Source organism: Tenrec ecaudatus, chromosome 5 (genome assembly GCF_050624435.1).
Source record: "Tenrec ecaudatus isolate mTenEca1 chromosome 5, mTenEca1.hap1, whole genome shotgun sequence".
Taxonomy (NCBI): domain Eukaryota; kingdom Metazoa; phylum Chordata; class Mammalia; order Afrosoricida; family Tenrecidae; genus Tenrec; species Tenrec ecaudatus.
In genome coordinates this window covers 122,314,416-122,331,880 of record NC_134534.1, presented here as the reverse complement: position 1 = coordinate 122,331,880, position 17,465 = coordinate 122,314,416, and the positions used below count along the sequence as shown (strand labels likewise).

The window sequence follows — 17,465 nt, the reverse complement described above, 5'->3', positions numbered from 1 at the left end:
ACGCATATCTAGCATTACATCTATTTGCTGCAACATCTCAGAATTCTGTCAATACTTGGAGTTTGTTTGGGGCCAACACCTTTAGTGCAGCTGGGAATTCTCCTTTTAATATCGTAGGTTGCAGGGCCTCTGATACCTACTGAAATGGTGAATTTTGATCAACTATTTCTGATACAAGTAGTGGATGAGTTCTTTCTGTCTTCTTTTCTTTCTCCCTGAATCATTTGGTATTTCACCTATGAGATTTCTTGATGTTTAACCTTGAAGCTTGAATGTTTTCTACAGTTCTTTCAACTAGATTTACTGAGTGTGTCCTTCCCTCTGTTTTTTAACTCCAGGTCTTTGCACATTTGTTATAATACTTTACTTTTTCTTCCAAAGCTCCCCTTCGAAATATACTTTTTAACCTTTTTACTTTATCATTTGTCCAATTGCTTTTACACATTCAAGAGCAAATTTCTGCGTTTCTGCTAACGTCTAATTTGTTCTTTTCTTTCTTATTTTCTTTTAAGTGACCATTTGTCTTCTTCATATATGGTATTCTTGATGTCTTCTCACAACTTTTTTGGTCTTCAGGGAACAATTTTCAATGCATAAAATCTATTACTGTGATGTCCTATAAATTCTGGGGGATGTACTTAAAATTGTACTTTGTTCCTTGTTGACTTTAATTTTCCTAAGCTTAAACTTGAATTTCCATAAAAGCAATTGATTGTTCATCTCTTGGTCCATGATCTTGTTCTGATTGATGACATTGAAGTCTCCAATCCTTTTTTCATAGTTGTAGTTGATTCACTTTCTGTTTATTCCATCCGATGAAGTCAATATGTATAGGCAAAATATGTGTTGTTGAAAATTGTATATATACTGAATATGTCTTTGATCTTTCACAATTCTACCATGCTTGTAGTTAGAATTTTAGTCCTGTATTACCTAATGGGCACCTAGAGTCAGTTATTTATTTTTGTCATACCTGATTCTTGGATTGTAAAATGTGCATAACAGCATTGGGATTACTGTATCATCGATGAAACACACACCTTTCCTCTAGTTCTTAAATGCTTCCTCCCCCACCCCATCCCCCTACTATCATGATCTGAATTCTACCTTACAAGCCTGGCTAGACCAGAGGATGTACACTGGTGCAGATAGGAACTGGAAGCACAGGGAATCCAGGACAGACGAATCCCTCAGGACCAGTGGTGAGAGTGGCGATGACAGGAGAGTGGAGGGAAGGTCAAGTAGAAAAGAAAGTGGGAACTGATTACAAGGATCTACATATGACCTCTTCCCTGGGAGGATGAGCAGAAGAAAAGTGGGTGAAGGGAGACATCGGACAGTGTAAGACATGACAAAATAATAATGATTTATAAATTATCAAGGGTTCAAGTGGAAAGCAAATGTTTTGAGAATGATGATGGCAACAAATGTACAAATGTGCTTGGCACAATGGATGTATATATATGGATTGTGGTGAGTTGTATGAGCCCCCAATAAAATGATTTAAAGAAAAAAAATTTAATGAGGCAACACTTATTATTCTGTATATTATGGAAGGGCCTGACCAGAGTCAGCTCACTATAATAATTCACCACTTACTTAAATCTTGACCAATGAGTTTAAGTATGCCATTTGCATTCTATTCAGAGATCTAACATATTGCATTGGACATTGGAGGCTTTTAGTAAATACTTACTAATAAATAAAGAAACAAAAGCAAAGCAAAAAACACCTTTACTTTACTACCAAGCACACATTTAAGTTACAATCAACATTTTGGAAACCTTCTGTATTCCACAGTGATCATACATCTCAATACTTCTCCTTATTACCTGAAAGCACTATTTCCTCATATAGTCTAGTAAAACTATATGACATATGTAATCAGGCATTCTGTTTTGTTTTTTTCCTATACCACATATTTTTTCATTGTTAGCTCTTCATGTTAATTGTTCATGTAAACCTTCATTTTTGCTGCTTGATTTTCTCTCTTTCCTTTTTTACAAGTAGCCTCACTTCCCTGTACTTATGTCTATGTTTCCTTTATAAACACTGGAAAGGTTTATATGGAATGTACACATTATATATATATATATATATATATATAGATAACTCTGTTTCCAATCCTACAGTTATTATTTTAAATATATTTTTAACATTCCAAAAGAAGGACAGAAAAAATCAATCTTTGCCTGTGAACTTTACCAAAACTATCCATAAAAATCATTGAAAATGTGAGCGAGTGCGGAGTGGAGACTCAAAGACCATTTGTAGCCAGCCGGACACCCCTTACTGAAGGCTTTTGGGAAGGAGATGAACCAGTCAGGGTGCAGGGTAGCAATGATGAAACATATAACTTTCCTCTAGTTCTTAAATGCTTCCCCCCTCCCCCATGATCTGAATTCTACTTTACAAATCTGGCTGGACCAGAGAATATACATAGGTACAGAGAGAACTGGAAACACAGGGAATACAGGACAGATGCCTCCTTCAGGACCAGTGGTGAGAGTGGCAATGCTGGAGGGTGGAGAGAATATGGGATAGAATGGGGAAACTGATTATAAGAATCTACAAATAGCCTCCTCCCTGGGGGATGGACAGCAGAGAAGAAGGCAAGGGGAGGCATCAGACAGTGTAATATATGACAAAATAATAATAATTTGTGAATTAAGAAGGGTTCATGAGGTAGGAGGCAGTTGGGACAGAGGGGGAAAATGAGCAGCAGATATTAAGGGCTCAAGTAGAAGGCAAATGTTTTGAGAATGATGATGGCAACAAATGTACATATGTTCTTGACACGATGGATGTATGTATCGATTGTGATAATTGTATGAGCCCCCAATAAAATGATTAAATAAAAAATGTATATATACAAGAATGCCACTAAAAAAGAAATATGTACCTGTTAATTCTAAATGTGTGCACTACCTCATTTTAAAATGTCTAATATTTGGCATAATTTAATTATTCTCATTTTGTTTTACTTGATTTCATGAATTATTTCTGATACACAATTTGTGATATGTCAAAGAGACAGAGGAAATGTTGAACTTTGACTTTTCCTTATTATTCTGCATATGATTAGATGTATACTTACATGGTTTGACCATTTCTATTGTCATTTTTCTTACTTTATTTTACCATTTCTTATTAGTGAAAAGAAACAAATTTAAATGACAATGAGGAATATTCATATTATTTCCTAAAATTTCAAGCTGTATCTTAGGTCACTGGGGTAATGATTTTTTTTACATCAATCTTAATTTCTATTGTATTTAATTTATCCAATTTTAATGTAAACTTTATTAGTTTTGCACTTGTTAGTTAAATTTACCAAAAAACCTATATAATCATAAAATATATAGTCACAAAATATATACAATCTAACAATATCATATATGTTCACATACAATTGTGCAAATTGCTATTTGAAAAACCAGGAGTATCCTTAAGTGGAAATAAAGCTCATCTTTGAGTCAGTATTTCATTGATAAAAGATACACCAGCGATTCCAAACTCTGTTATCTATGTCAATCAGTGGATATTTTATTAAAATGCTGAATTTGTTTTAGTAGGCCTCGGGTAAGATCATATTTTGGTGGCAGAGAGATAGATAATATTTGAGACATTTATTAATCATTCCCCTTAAAACTTTTGAACAAAATCATTAACACGCAGAATGACTTCACTACAAGTAAATCATAATGACAGCCTCTGAGATAGCAGGACTACTCAAGACAATAATAAAATCTAACAAAATTAATTCTCTAAGTATTAGTTATGTAATTTGGGGTAGATGTTTACCACTTTTTTCCCCCCTCTCTCACCCCTCCCCCGATGTTTACCACTTTTTCCATTTGAATGCTCTTTTGCAGTGCCTTAGATGATAAGTAGTGATTCATAGACTGAGATTTCAAAAGGAACCAGTTTCCATGAGATTAACTTTTACATAATCCAATAAATATCACAGAGCCCCTATAAGGAATAATAAGAATGACAGTGTATTGTAGACAATATTAGATAAATGTTTGCATGTTTTCCCTTTCTGAAAGAAAAATGAAAAATTGTATGCCATTAAACATTGGCATTGGTAAAAGTGAAATCTGTCTGATGGCCTTTACAAATCAGCAGATATATGATTTTATCATATAAAATATTTTATATGTCAGAAATTCAATGTTTGTATGTTGCTGAAAATTCTTAGTTTTTCTAAATGCTCTAAGTAGCAAACAAAATGTTTTTACAATGACATTTTCTAATTGAATCAGACAAAGAATTGTGCTTGGCTAGTTTATTGCCTACTAGAATGTCTTTGTTACTGGGTCAGTAGCAGTGTGATTAATTTGTTAATATAAATTGGAATCTAGGAGAATGGAGATTTCAGAAATTAAATACGACCCCTTATGACTGTTGTTTGGTAATGGTCCAAGACACCTCTTTTCAAAACATCGGAATTTGTATCATGAAATATTTTTTTGAAATATTTTTAAGCTAGGTGTGTCCACTTTCACTCGGCAAACTTGTGTGTCCACTTTCACTCGGCAAACTTGTGTGAAAGTTGTCATTATTAATAAATTATCAGAATTGATTTTACTTGGCTGGTAGTCTTTGCATTTCAAATTGGTTCATTAATAATATTGAATACTTATATGTTAGTCATGCAATGGAAATTATGATGTGCTAGCAAAGCAAAAATACTTTTGTTTTATGCTAATGTAGGACATAAAATCAATTGTATTCCCTTTCTTTCCTTTAAAGCAATTATCATGGAAAATTAGGTTGTTATTTTTTATTTGGGTGCTAACTTGACTATCCACTAGTGTTTTTAAGACAATCTGAAACATGCTAATTGTTTCTTTAAGATATGAAATGCATGAGCTTAAAATTTTTGAAAATGCTTTTATTTTTCTTACTCTTTTTAAAACAATTGATGATGCTGATTCTGTTAGGGAAAAAAATCTTGTTGTGTCTCTGAATTATCTTGATGTCTGACTCTATTTCTCAATTTCAAAGAAATTTTAATACAGATAATTTTATGAAAGACCGGAATGGCCAAGCTAGATATCCCTTCCTGAATATCAAATGATAGCATATATTTTAGGAATATTAATCATTGAAGCCTCCTTTTCCTTCTATTTCTCATCTCTAATTTATGATGGGATGGAAATCATTATATACATTAGTTTATTTGGCTATGAAATCACCAGATGTCCTTTCGGTCATTTGTACTGTCTGGTGACAGAAAGTACTAATTAAGATCAGGATTATCAAGTCACTGACTAGACAGTGTGAACACTGACTTGCATGCGTCCAAAACTAAGTTCAGTTTTTATCTCTAAGTTGACTTCAAAAATTCACACTACAGAGTTTCTGATTAATAATATCTTAGTCACAAAGCAAGTGGACATGGGAGTATCAAGCGCCCACATAGTTGTAAATGTGCAGGGAGGCCACAACAATGAACAGAAATTCTCAAACTCTCTGCCATGGGGTCAATTCCAGCTCCTTATCACATTACGGAACAAGGCAGACTTGCTCTTGTGGGTTTTCAAGACTGTAACTCTTCACAGGAGGAGGAAACCGCATTTTCCCCCCACAGAGCAAATTATATTATTCTCTTTATCAATCCTTCTCCAAATAAAAGCAAATATTATCTGTTCTAACCTGCTGATTCAGAGATTGCTCATATTAGAAGCAGGATAATAGGTAATGAATAAATAAATATCAAAATACAACCATGATTTTAAGTAAAGTTTAAATTAGAATAAATGGTTTAAAATGAACATTTTTAAAAGGCTTGACTCTTCAATAATTGTGCAATTTATTTGTAGAGTGTTCCTCACAGAGGATGGCAGCCTCAGAATACATAATGTCACCAGGTCAGATGCTGGACTATACACTTGCATAGCCACCAATCAGTTTGGACTTGCTAAGAGCACTGGCAGCCTGCTTGTAAAAGGTATTTAGCCAACTTCATGTGTACTTGATTATTATGTTAGATGTGTATGCATAAAATGACCTCTACCTCAGTGTCAAACCTGCAGCGTCTTGTATATGTGAAATATGTGACAGTGCAATGTACTTGAGTTTAATTACTATGTTCATTAACACTGGCTCACTTTCCCTCTGGGATTCTATAAATATCACATAGAAATAACATCTATCCTGATAATATGTGAAGTTTCACAAATGCCTTACTTTGTGTGACCATGGGTATTTTCACTAAATAACAGGATAATATTATACTTGGTTAACTTTCATTCAGTAACTTTGGATTTGCTTCAACTTGTGGGTGTACAAGTAGTAGGGTATAAGGCTACCGTGCACATAACCCCTTCATTTATGTGGCTTTTGGTACACAGGGGAGGCCTACTGGTGCTGTGGGCTCGGCATTGGACGAGCCACAGGGCAGTGGTTCAAACCAACGAGCTACTGTGCACTAAGCAGAAGGATGAAGCTTTCTCTTCCTATAGAGTGTTACAGTCTCAGAAACCCTGTTCGCTAGCTTCCTAAGCACCAGAACTGACTCAATGGTCATGGACTTGGTTGTTTGCATTTGGATGTGTAACAGGTGGAATTCCCACTCTTATTTATGGTCTTTTTCAAAGAGAAAAAGTCATGTATAGCATCCATATCCATCTTTCATAGTCACAGTAGAATAAAGGGATGTTTTGTTAGATGCCCCTTCAAGCTGATTCTCACTGATGACACCATATACACCAGAGCACAACACTCCCGGTGCTGTACTCTCCTCACACCCATTGTAACTGCTGAGCCCAGGTTGCCACCACTCCTCCAGTCGATCTCATAGAAGGCAGTCCTCTGGTGTTTTTGCTGAGCCTGTACTCTATGAAGCATGATTGACTTCACCAGGAACTGGTCCTTCCAGATAACATGGCTGAAGTGCTTAGAATCAAGAAGTTTTGCCATCTTGATGTCTAAGAAACATTCTGTCTGTCTTTCTAACACAGAGATCTTATTTCTTCTGGCATTCCAGGATCTACTCAAAATTTTCTGCCAAAACCAGAGTGGAAAGTTATCAGTTGTGCTTTGTTTTCCCGTTGTCGTTGTCCAGCCTCCACATGCACATGAGGTGATTGAACACATTATCACTTGGTCTGGGCCATCTTCGTCTTTATGCGACCTCTCCTCTTTCATAGTTTACAGAAGTCCTTTCCAGCAAAATTTATCCATGTAAGATGTTCTTTAACTTCTTGACATCTGCTTCCATGGATATTGGCTATGGAGTCAAGCAAAATTATATTCTCAATAACTTCAGTCCTTTCTCCATGTGTCATGCTCCTGCTCATTAGTCCAGTTATGCGGATAGTTTTTCTCTTTATGTTGGTCCATTAATGCATGCTGCAGGCTATACATTGCAATCTTCATCATCCGGGGCTTCTAGTGCTTTTCACTGTCAAGAAGCAAAGTTGTGCAGTTGGCATAACACAATTTGTTAATGAGTCTTTCACCAACTCTGACGCTGCCTTGTACCTCATACAGTCCAGTTGTCCGATTATTTCCTAGTACCGAGGTCTAATGAATGTAGCAAAAGGGAACAACCTTGACATTCACCTTGCCATACACCTTTTCTGAATTTGAACCATTTACTGTCCCCTTGTTCTGTTCAAATGTCTATCTTTCTATCTCTGAAGAGGATCCACAAAAGTTAATGTTCTGGAATTCCCATTTTTCAAAATGCTATTTATAATTTGTTGTGAGACATAGTTAAATGCCTTTCTAGTCAATAAAACCCATGTTAGCTTTCTGTTATTGTCTCATTTCAACCAAGATTGATCGAATGTCAGCAATGATACCCCTCATTCAACGTTCTTTTCTATGACTTAAATTTCTAACATTATACTGTTCATGCATTGATGCAACTGTTTGTTATAATCTTCAGGAAATTTTTATTTGTGCGTGCTGTTAATGGTATTTTTCAATAAATATTTTGAATCACCTTTTTTTCCTTAATGGCCACAAATGAATCTCTTCCAGTCCAGTGGACAGGTAATTGTCCTTCAAATTATTGGCATAAATACGGAAGCAAACTCATCATTGCATCTGTTTGTTGAAGCATCTAAATTGCCATTCTATCAATACCTGAAGCTTGAATATTTTGCCAATGCCTTCAGTTCATCTTGGACTTTTTCACTCTCATGCAATGTCATGGAATGACAATGTTGTCCAATTGTTTTAACTATAGTGATTGTGAGTATTCTTTTCAATTTTTGATGACTCCTGCATTTTTCAGTATTTTGTCCATAGAATCACCTAATATTGTAGCTTGAAGTTTATATTTTTTAATTCTGTCCCTTTAGTTTGAGAAATCCAGAAAGTGTTCTTCATTTTTGGTTTTCTGGCTCCAGATCATCATACATTTCATTACAATATGCTGCATTCTCTTCTCTGTTTGCATTTTTAAATTTTATGTTTAACTGTTCTCACCATGTCTTCTTTTCTTTTGGCTGTTTGACATTAAAGAACAAATCTCAGAGTCTCCTCTGCCATTCATTTTGGTATAATTTTTCCCTTCTTAATTTTCCCCTTCTTATATATGATGTTCTTGATGTCATCCCACAACTCACCAGTTTTTAGTAAATTGTGTTCAATGCTTTAAATCTATTTTTGAAATATGTCTAAATTCGGATAGGATATGCTCTGCATTTTTAACTCTTATGTATCTGTTTTAATTTTCCTAACTTCAACTTGAACTTGTGTATGAACAATTGATAGCATAAACCACAGGTTTTGATTGGTGATATTAAGCTTTTTCATTACCTCTTTCCACAGATGTTGCTGATTTGACTTTATTTATTCCATCTGATCCATATGTATATCCACTCTTTATGTTGGTGAAAAAAGTTATTTACAATGAGTAGGTTAATGATCTTGCAGTATTAGATCATGCAATATCTATCACCAATACCCTATTTTCCAACTACTGATCTTTCATCGTATTTTCAATTTGTGTTTTCCAATTAATGCATTTTGTTTATCAATTTCTAGCTGCAGAAGTTTGTAGAACTTATATATATTTTAGTGATTCTTATCTAATTTTGAAAGATATGTATAGCAGCTGGTTTCTCTTGTAGGTTTCATATTGCCCTGCTAATGACAGCTTTATTCTGCAGGAAATATCCCAAATGCTCTTTTATGCAATGGCTGTAACACCATTCCTCTTCACCTTGTCACCCCTGGCATGGGATATCATGTTATTTCCCATTTCAGCTCATTAATGCCTAAGCTATTGGCTTTTTGGTGCTCCATTTTATTTTTGATGACTTCCAATTTCGCTAGACTCATATGCAGTACATTATATTTTGTGACTATTAATTGATGTTTGCGGTTGTATCTTCTATTTTGAATTGTGCTGCATCAACAAATGAAGGTTGATTCTGAAAGCGTTCCTCCATGCAGAGCATTTAGATCGTCTCTTCTTTGAGGAAGTTACTCAGTTTTATTTGAGTACTTTCCATCCGAAGGAGCTCATGGGTTTGGAGCAATATTAGACAATGTTTTTCATAAGGAGTTAATTGGTCAGTTTTTCCAGAAGTAAATCATTGGATCCTTCTACAAAATCATCTTTAGTTTGAAAACCTGTCAGCTGTGGTTGATCTGCTGGTGCTTGAACTTTTAGTGCCCTAGCTTCACGCATCACGACAGTAAGTAAGCTGTCATGGTACAACAACCTGACAGATCTGTTAAGAGGAGACATCATAATTTGGGATAATAAAATTACATACTCTGTTTTAAGACCTTAAAGCTAGTATTTATGCAAATGTTCCTCTTTATCATCAAGAAGCATAATTAGTTTTAGAAACGCATCTTCCCCATCTTTGCTCTTTTATTAATATTTTTAAATCTGTTTGCTGAAAGTGATGTCATTACCATCATCTCATTACTTCTCAGATAATAAAAATGGCTGTTCTGATAAAGCAGATTGACTAAATTCTGCAGTTGTTTTACCCTTTTTCTATTAAAAGTTAAAAACAAGTTCAATAAAATAGCTGCTGCATTTCAACTATTCTTTAAAACGGCATAAGGAAAATAAATACTTATATCAATGTAAGATATTTCTGCCAATGTGTCTTAACCATATTACCTTATAACTACAAATGTCTGAAGGGGTCAGTAGAAAAACATGATATAACATGATCTGTCAAACATTTTTCAAAGCGTCAATTTATGAGATTGGGTTGTTATCATGTTTTTAAGACAGAAATAGACTGAATATTCCAACACAGTCCAAAATCCCTCTACTCCTGGGACAATTGACTCATACGGATCCTGTATATGTAATACAGAATATTTCTTCAGCAGATATTGGCTAATGTTCATATACTCAAAAAGCTGAACATTTAATGCTTATAGAAATGTTCTGTTTTTTTATGAAAATAACACAAAGATGCATTCTACAAATTATTGTCAACTACACCACCCCTTGTGAGGTATTTTTGGAAGACCACTCTGATAACGTCTTTGTGTATAAAAATTAACATAGCACTTACAGATAATTTTGGAGAGTGGCATGACTGTCGAAATAGTGCACAACATGTATGCTATTTGCAGAAAAATACAGGGAATGCCTCTTCAAAAGAGATTAATTACCTAATTCAAATGAAGTAGTACACATCATTTTAGTATAGCATTGCATTTAAATATGACAAAAAGGAAGTCATTGTAATTACTCTCCTACATCTAGAGAAATACAGGGGTAATTTACATGAAATATAATGGTTCAGAGTAATCAAAGGTAGGAATATTGTTGCACAGGAACTGTGGTGTGAACAAATGATTTTGTTGCTAAAATAAGCGATGGGAATTACAGCTCAGCTCCCTAGTTTGCCCCTTTAGAATAAAGGGGAAAGAATTTAATGGATAGATTGAGCACATAAAAGAGTTTCTTAATTATTTTTTTCTTAAGTACTTAGCAATGACATACTTACTGCCTAGAATCAATTGTTAGAACAACACTATTAGCAAAGAAACTTAGAAACTTACTAGTCCCAGAGAGTGAATTTGAAACTCATGTTGTAGTTAGTTCTCCAGGGAGTGAGAGCATATTTCAAGTATGTAATTTGACATTTCTTTTTTCTCACCTAACAGGGTCCTAGATGTTCTGGTAGCATACTGATTATGCATTGGGCTGCTAACTGCAAGGTCAGCAGTTTCAAGCCACCAGGCAGGAGAAAAGACAGTAAAGAGTTACAGTCTCTGAAATGCACACAGGCACTTCTATTTCGTGCGGTAGGGTTATTATAAGTCTGAAAGGACTCATCAGCTGCTTCTTTGTTTTATTGTTGCTAATAGGATCCTAGTTATTTTAGTGAGAACAAGTAGATCTATGATTCAGACTATTCCATAAAGAACACCCAGATGCTCAGTGACATGATTTAATTGTGTCCCTCCCACGTATGAATCAACTTGCCTGGGCCATAATTGACAGGGGTTTTGGAGTTATGTAATAGAATAAATATTCCCCATGATGTGTTATATGATGTAATCAGTCCATTAGTTGTGAAAGGATTAGGGCAGACAGCAACCATCTTACTCAGAGCCCTGATTTGATGTAAGGGAATCTCCCAGTACTGTGGCTTGCATCACTTTCCTTTTAGAAGAATAGAGAGACAATTGAACAGAAAAACTAGAGACAAATCATCATCAAGAAAGCTGATGGTGCCCAGCTATCAAAAGACATAGTGTCTGGGGTCTTCAAGGCTTGAAGATAAACAAGCAGCCATCTAGCTCAGAAGCAACAAAACCCACATGGAAGAACACACTAGCCTGTGTGATCATGAGGTGCCGAAGGGATCAGTTATCAGGCATCAAAGAACAAAAAATCATATCATTGGGTGCACACCTCCATGATATGCTCGCTGAGGACAAACAGGTGGATAAGCAAATGTGGCGAAGAAAGCTGATGGTGCCCAGCTATTAAAAGTTATAGCATCTTGGGTCTTAAAGGCTTGAAGGTAAACAAGCAGCCATCTAGCTTAGAAGCAACAAAGCCCACATAGAAGAAGCACAACAGCCTGTGTGATCACGAGGTGTTGAAGAGATCAGGTACAAGGCATCATCAGAACAAAAAACACTTACCATAGTGAAAGAAGGGGAAAATGCAGAGTGGAGACCCAAAGCCCATTGGTCGGCCACTGTAGATCTCCTTGCAGAGGGGTTTAGGAAAGCAGATGAGTCAGCCAGGGTGTGATGTAGCACCGATGAAGAATACAGCTTTCCTTTAATTCCTAAATGCTTCCTACCCTCCCCGCACCTCCCCCCGCCCTCCCACACACACACACACACACTATCATGATCCGAATTCTACCTTGCAAATCTGGCTAGTTCAGAGAATGTACACTGGTGCAGATAGGAGCTGGAGGCACAGGGAATCTAGCACAGATGATACCTTCATGACCAAGGCTGTGAGTGGCGATACTGGGATGGTAGAGGGAGAGGGGTTTGGAAAGAGAAAACCAATTACAAGGATCTACATGTGACCTCCTCCCTGGGGGACGGACAACAGAAAAGGGAGTGAAGAGAGACGTCAGCTAGGGCAGGATATGACAAAATAATAATTGATCAATTATCAAGTGCTCATGAGGGAGTGGGGAGCGGAGAGAGAGGGGTAAAAAGAGGACTTGATGCAAAGGGCTTAAGTGGAGAGCAAATGCTTTGAAAATGATTAGGGCAATGAATGTACAGATGTGCTTTACACAATTGATGTGTATATGGATTGTGATAATAGTTGTATGAGTCCCTAATAAAACATTCAACAACACAAAAAAGAAAGAAAAACCAGATGGGGAGAGTATCCCGTAAGCGCAGATTCTCTGCACTGCAAACCTCCCAAATGTAGGGTGAGGTCCATTGAGATTCCCGAGGGCTACCAGCGCCACAGATGCTGAAAGGAAACAAGGGCTTTCCCCCAGCAATTACAACAAGAACCATTTGGACCTCAAACCTCCCTCCTAAATTGGGAGAGAACAAATGTCTGTCTGTCAAGCTATATATACTTGTGGTATTTCTGTTATAGCAGTCTGGGTAACTCATACATTCAAATGTTCTGTCCTCTCTATGAGTAAGATGACTAAGCAAGATTACTGAGTTTTTAGGACTAACAGAACATATCTCTTTGCCTTCCTAGTGCTCTTTCCTGCGTTATGCAAACACTGTTTTCTCACTCTGTAGTCCTGTCTACTTGAATTGACGCATCTATTTGCTCCTCTGTAGCACTTTTCTTTTTTAAAAATCTGTATGGTTTCTTATATATTAGGTCTATTGTTTCTCGTATGTTTCCCTTTCTCTAGAACAGAAGCATAAAGACAATGATCTTATTCTGCTTTAACAAAGAGTAAACTCTATATTTTAGAGTCCAAAACATCATATGTGCTTAGTGATTGTCTGTTGATTGAATGGCATTCAACCTTAAACCTCCTGATTACTTGCTCTAATACCTGAATGTTTGCGATCTCTCAAGGAACTCGGGAGAACACTTTGCTGTACCATCGAAGAAAAATAATCCATCTTGAAATGGTTTCATTTACCAAATTTTAATCTTGATAATGAAGTGATCGCGACAGAGAGGGCTCCGTAGGTGACACAAACAACTAAACCCTTGACCGCTAGCTCAGAGATTGGCAGTGTGAACTTAGCAGCCCCACGTTGGAAGACAAACCTGGCGATCTGCTGCTTACAAGTCACAACTTCATGAATCAGTTTTACTTTGCGCACATGGCGTCAGCGTGTGCTGGAACGGATTTGATGACAACTAACAATAACGAAGGGCACAGACAGGTGCAGGGCAGACATGGAGCTCTGGGAAACTCCTGAAGCCTTCACGGAGATCATTCACTCCGCTGGAATACTCAGCACAGCACCCGGACTTGATTTGAACCTCCCAACAAAACGAAAAGCCACGTGCTAATATAGCTGATTGCAACTGGCATTCAGATCAAGTTATTTTCTGTTTATTTATATAAAATAATAGTAAATCTATTATCCATTGCCATTTCATCAATTCCAGCCCTATATGACAGGTTTCATGGCATTTCCATAGGGTTCCACAAAATGTTCTATCCATTTCTCCTGTAGAATGGGGTATTCACTAAACACTAAGGATTCTTTTCTTAATGATTTAAAGGAAATTTTGTTTTGTTATTTTTTAGCCTCCATGAAATATCCATATCCCGTTTTAAGGGTATTATTGCATCTTTACTTCTTTGCTATTGACACAACCTCTCTGAAATATAAAGACACACGCATATAAAATGTATATGTAATTACATCTACACATACACACATTAAATAACTCCATAAATATGTGTGTACAGTAGGAATAAAGAACTACTTAGAAATTATTCTAAACAAAATTCTGTTGATGTGTGACATAGTCTGTATTAAGTGATATCGTCTGCATGCAAACAGGGTCTTAAGCTCTATTATTATCATATCATTTTACAACCTATCAATTTTAGTCTTTACTCTGAAAAAGCATTTTAATACTGTATATTGATTTAGCAAATTTCTTGACTCTAGTGTAGCCAGCTGGTTGCTTGTAAATACAGCTTAATGTGTGTGTATGTGTTTCATCTTTAATTATGATTGCAGAATCTAATATGAGTTTGTTCTTTAAACCAAAAACAGAATACAGTGACCTTAATGATAATAGGAGGGTAAAGAGCAAGTGGGAAATCTCTGGAAAGGTGATAAACAATCATCTCTATTTGAATTTATTTACAGCTTCAGTCATGCAAGAAATGCTGTTGTTAGATAACATGGAAAGATATAATAGTTATAAGAGTAAGATATTTTCCAGCTTGGTTTTTAGCTGATATAGCTTATCTGTGTTAAGAGATTCTGGTTATCTGCACTGTACGTTGGAAATTTCTATTTCACTAATTGTGGCAGGAAACGATTTTCCATTCAAACATTGTGAGTGCAATAGCATCAGCCTTGCCAGAGCCTAGGAAGATGCCTGATGCAATTTGAAGACAGGTTCTATAGACATTAGCAGGGGTTTAGAAGAAAAAAATAATCTAAGTGTTTTCATTTTGAAGGATTTAGGTTAAAATTATAATGTGTACACACACTAAGAAGTATATGAAAATCACATAAAAAGAGAAATTATTTGATCTGGCATTTAGAAAATTATTAAAAAGCAGAGTAACAGCAGGCTATAAAAATGATCTTGTTTTCAGGCAACATTTGTTTTGGTTTCCCCACTGGAGAAATTTTGGATGTTCAATTATAGGCCTCATTGCTTCCGCGTTATTTTCAACTGAAATGTCGGAACTTGGAAAAGCATATCTAATGTGCAAATTAAGTTTATTGCTGCTCAGTTAGTTGTTTATTCTTTGTGATAGAAGTCTTTATTATATAAGCCTGCAGAATGGCATATCCATTTTCTCCTGCAGATTGGGGTATTTACTAATATGATTCCACATTTACTCAGAGAAATACCCAAGATAGAAAAATAATTGGAGTCTTTGTGGCTCTAAAAAGCAGTTTACAGAATTTGAGGTGTCAACACCAGGTTTATTGAGGAGTAAACAAGAAGCACCACTTGAGAGAAATGACCAAGTATGCTGCAATGTATCAGTCATAGTCTTGTGCTTGAAATATCTATAGAGGTGTCGCAGTAGTGCTGGCACTTCTTTACAGTGTTCAATATTAAACTCCCATCTCCTAGGGAAAATGCTACATGTATTTTAACTGAAATATTTCTATTTTAGAAATTGATAGCATAGACCATTTTTAGGGTGAAAAATACATAGTCAAATACTGTGCCCAGACATTAAATCTTCTTTTCTCTTACAATATGTACAAAATGCTGAACAAATGCTTGAGAAATGAATACCACAATCAATTAAAGAACAGGGGAGAAAAATAGATTTTTTTTTAATTCCATAAAGATTTATAATCTTAGAACCCGACAACAGTAGTTCACTTCAGGAGTATGGGGTCAATTTGAGTCAGAATCAACTCAGTAGCAGTGTTTGCTTTTGTTTCGACTCGGGAAAAAAATGTAAGCACAAACACAGTACTCATTGCTTCAAGAAAATCCTTATCAATATAATTTTGGCCTTCATTAAAAAAAGGTAAAAGCCATCATTCAGATTAAATTTCCAAATGTGTTAAGCAGTTGGTTTTTGTTTAAATGTTTGAGGTAACCTATTAAACAAGTTAAGAAGACTGCTTTAGAAGTTAGATTAACAATAAAAGCTGGAAGATTTTATTACATTTTTATTGTTATCATAATTAATAGTCATTATTTATTTATTGAATACTTGCTCTGTGCCTGGCACTATAATAAATGCATCACCCCATTGACCTTCATATAACAATGCAGATAACATGTTCTGCATACAAGGGGAGATTGAAACACAGGCTTGCTGCAAATACCTGACCAAGGTATTTTGTTAGTAAGTGATGTAACTTGTTTTAATTTTTGATGTTCTGATTGTTCAGATTTTAAACATCAAATAAATGCATAAGAAAACTTCACAAGATATTGCTTAAAGTCCAGAGGCTGTACAACATAGTAGCTTGAAGATATGTCCTATATTAACTATAAATAAGTGAAATCCATTCACTGTGTATAAATATAATTTTCATTTGATGTAAAATTTATATGTAGTAACATGCATAAATCTTCATTCTATTTTCATTATATCTGTACAACTTAAACTGTACCAAGATCCAGAACATTTTGATTACCCTAGAGCTCAAAAGTTCCACCATGCTCCATTCTAATGAAATTTCTGCCCTATTCCTTTCTAGAAACAACAGCTGACGTGTGGGGAACCAGCCTCCACAACTGAACGGGTCCAAGGGGCGGTGGTGTAATTGAGGGGTAAAATTAAAGAGACGTCAGACAAGATTAAGCATGCAATTTCTCACCTCCAAGACTTCTATGACTTTAGGAGTCATATCCACGTAGAGAGAGCGAATATATTTCTAAACAGGGCTTATATACACTCTAGGGGCATGCCAGTTTCCAGGATTACAGGTAACAGCGTGCGTAATAGGAAGGGGTTGTACAGTAGGCATATGCATGACAGGAAGGCATACACATAACAAGACAGGTGGGCTCTATATGGCAGCCTGAGTTGGTCATCCCTGAGTTGGCTTGATGTTTGGTGTCTTTGGGATGTCCTTTAGGGGAACAATCCATTAACCTATCAGAAGGGAGTGGGCACTACTTAGGATGAGACAGACAAGAGGGTCTGATTGCTCTAGATGGCTGACAACCTTCAGGCAGATAACCTTTAAGCAGATGACCTCCAAGTGTATAGCCAGGGACTAGGTGTTTTCAAACAGCACCTTAGGTTTGGCATATATTATGGGGTCATCCTGGGGAATAGCTTTTTTATTTCCCACAGTTATGTGTCTACACTGCAGCTATCATACAGGAGGTTGTTTGGTGGGTCTTTCACTATAAAGCACCTTGTGGAGCTGTGTGA

General features: G+C 36.0%; 1 protein-coding gene across 1 annotated transcript in view; it reads left to right on the top strand.

Annotated features, from left to right (window-relative positions):
- The window catches only part of CNTN6 (contactin 6), a 272,495-nt gene that overhangs the window by 203,151 nt on the left and 51,879 nt on the right, over window positions 1-17,465 (top strand). The window contains 1 exon segment of the mRNA XM_075550875.1: window positions 5,832-5,959. Within this exon segment, the coding sequence (XP_075406990.1) occupies window positions 5,832-5,959 (128 nt within the window).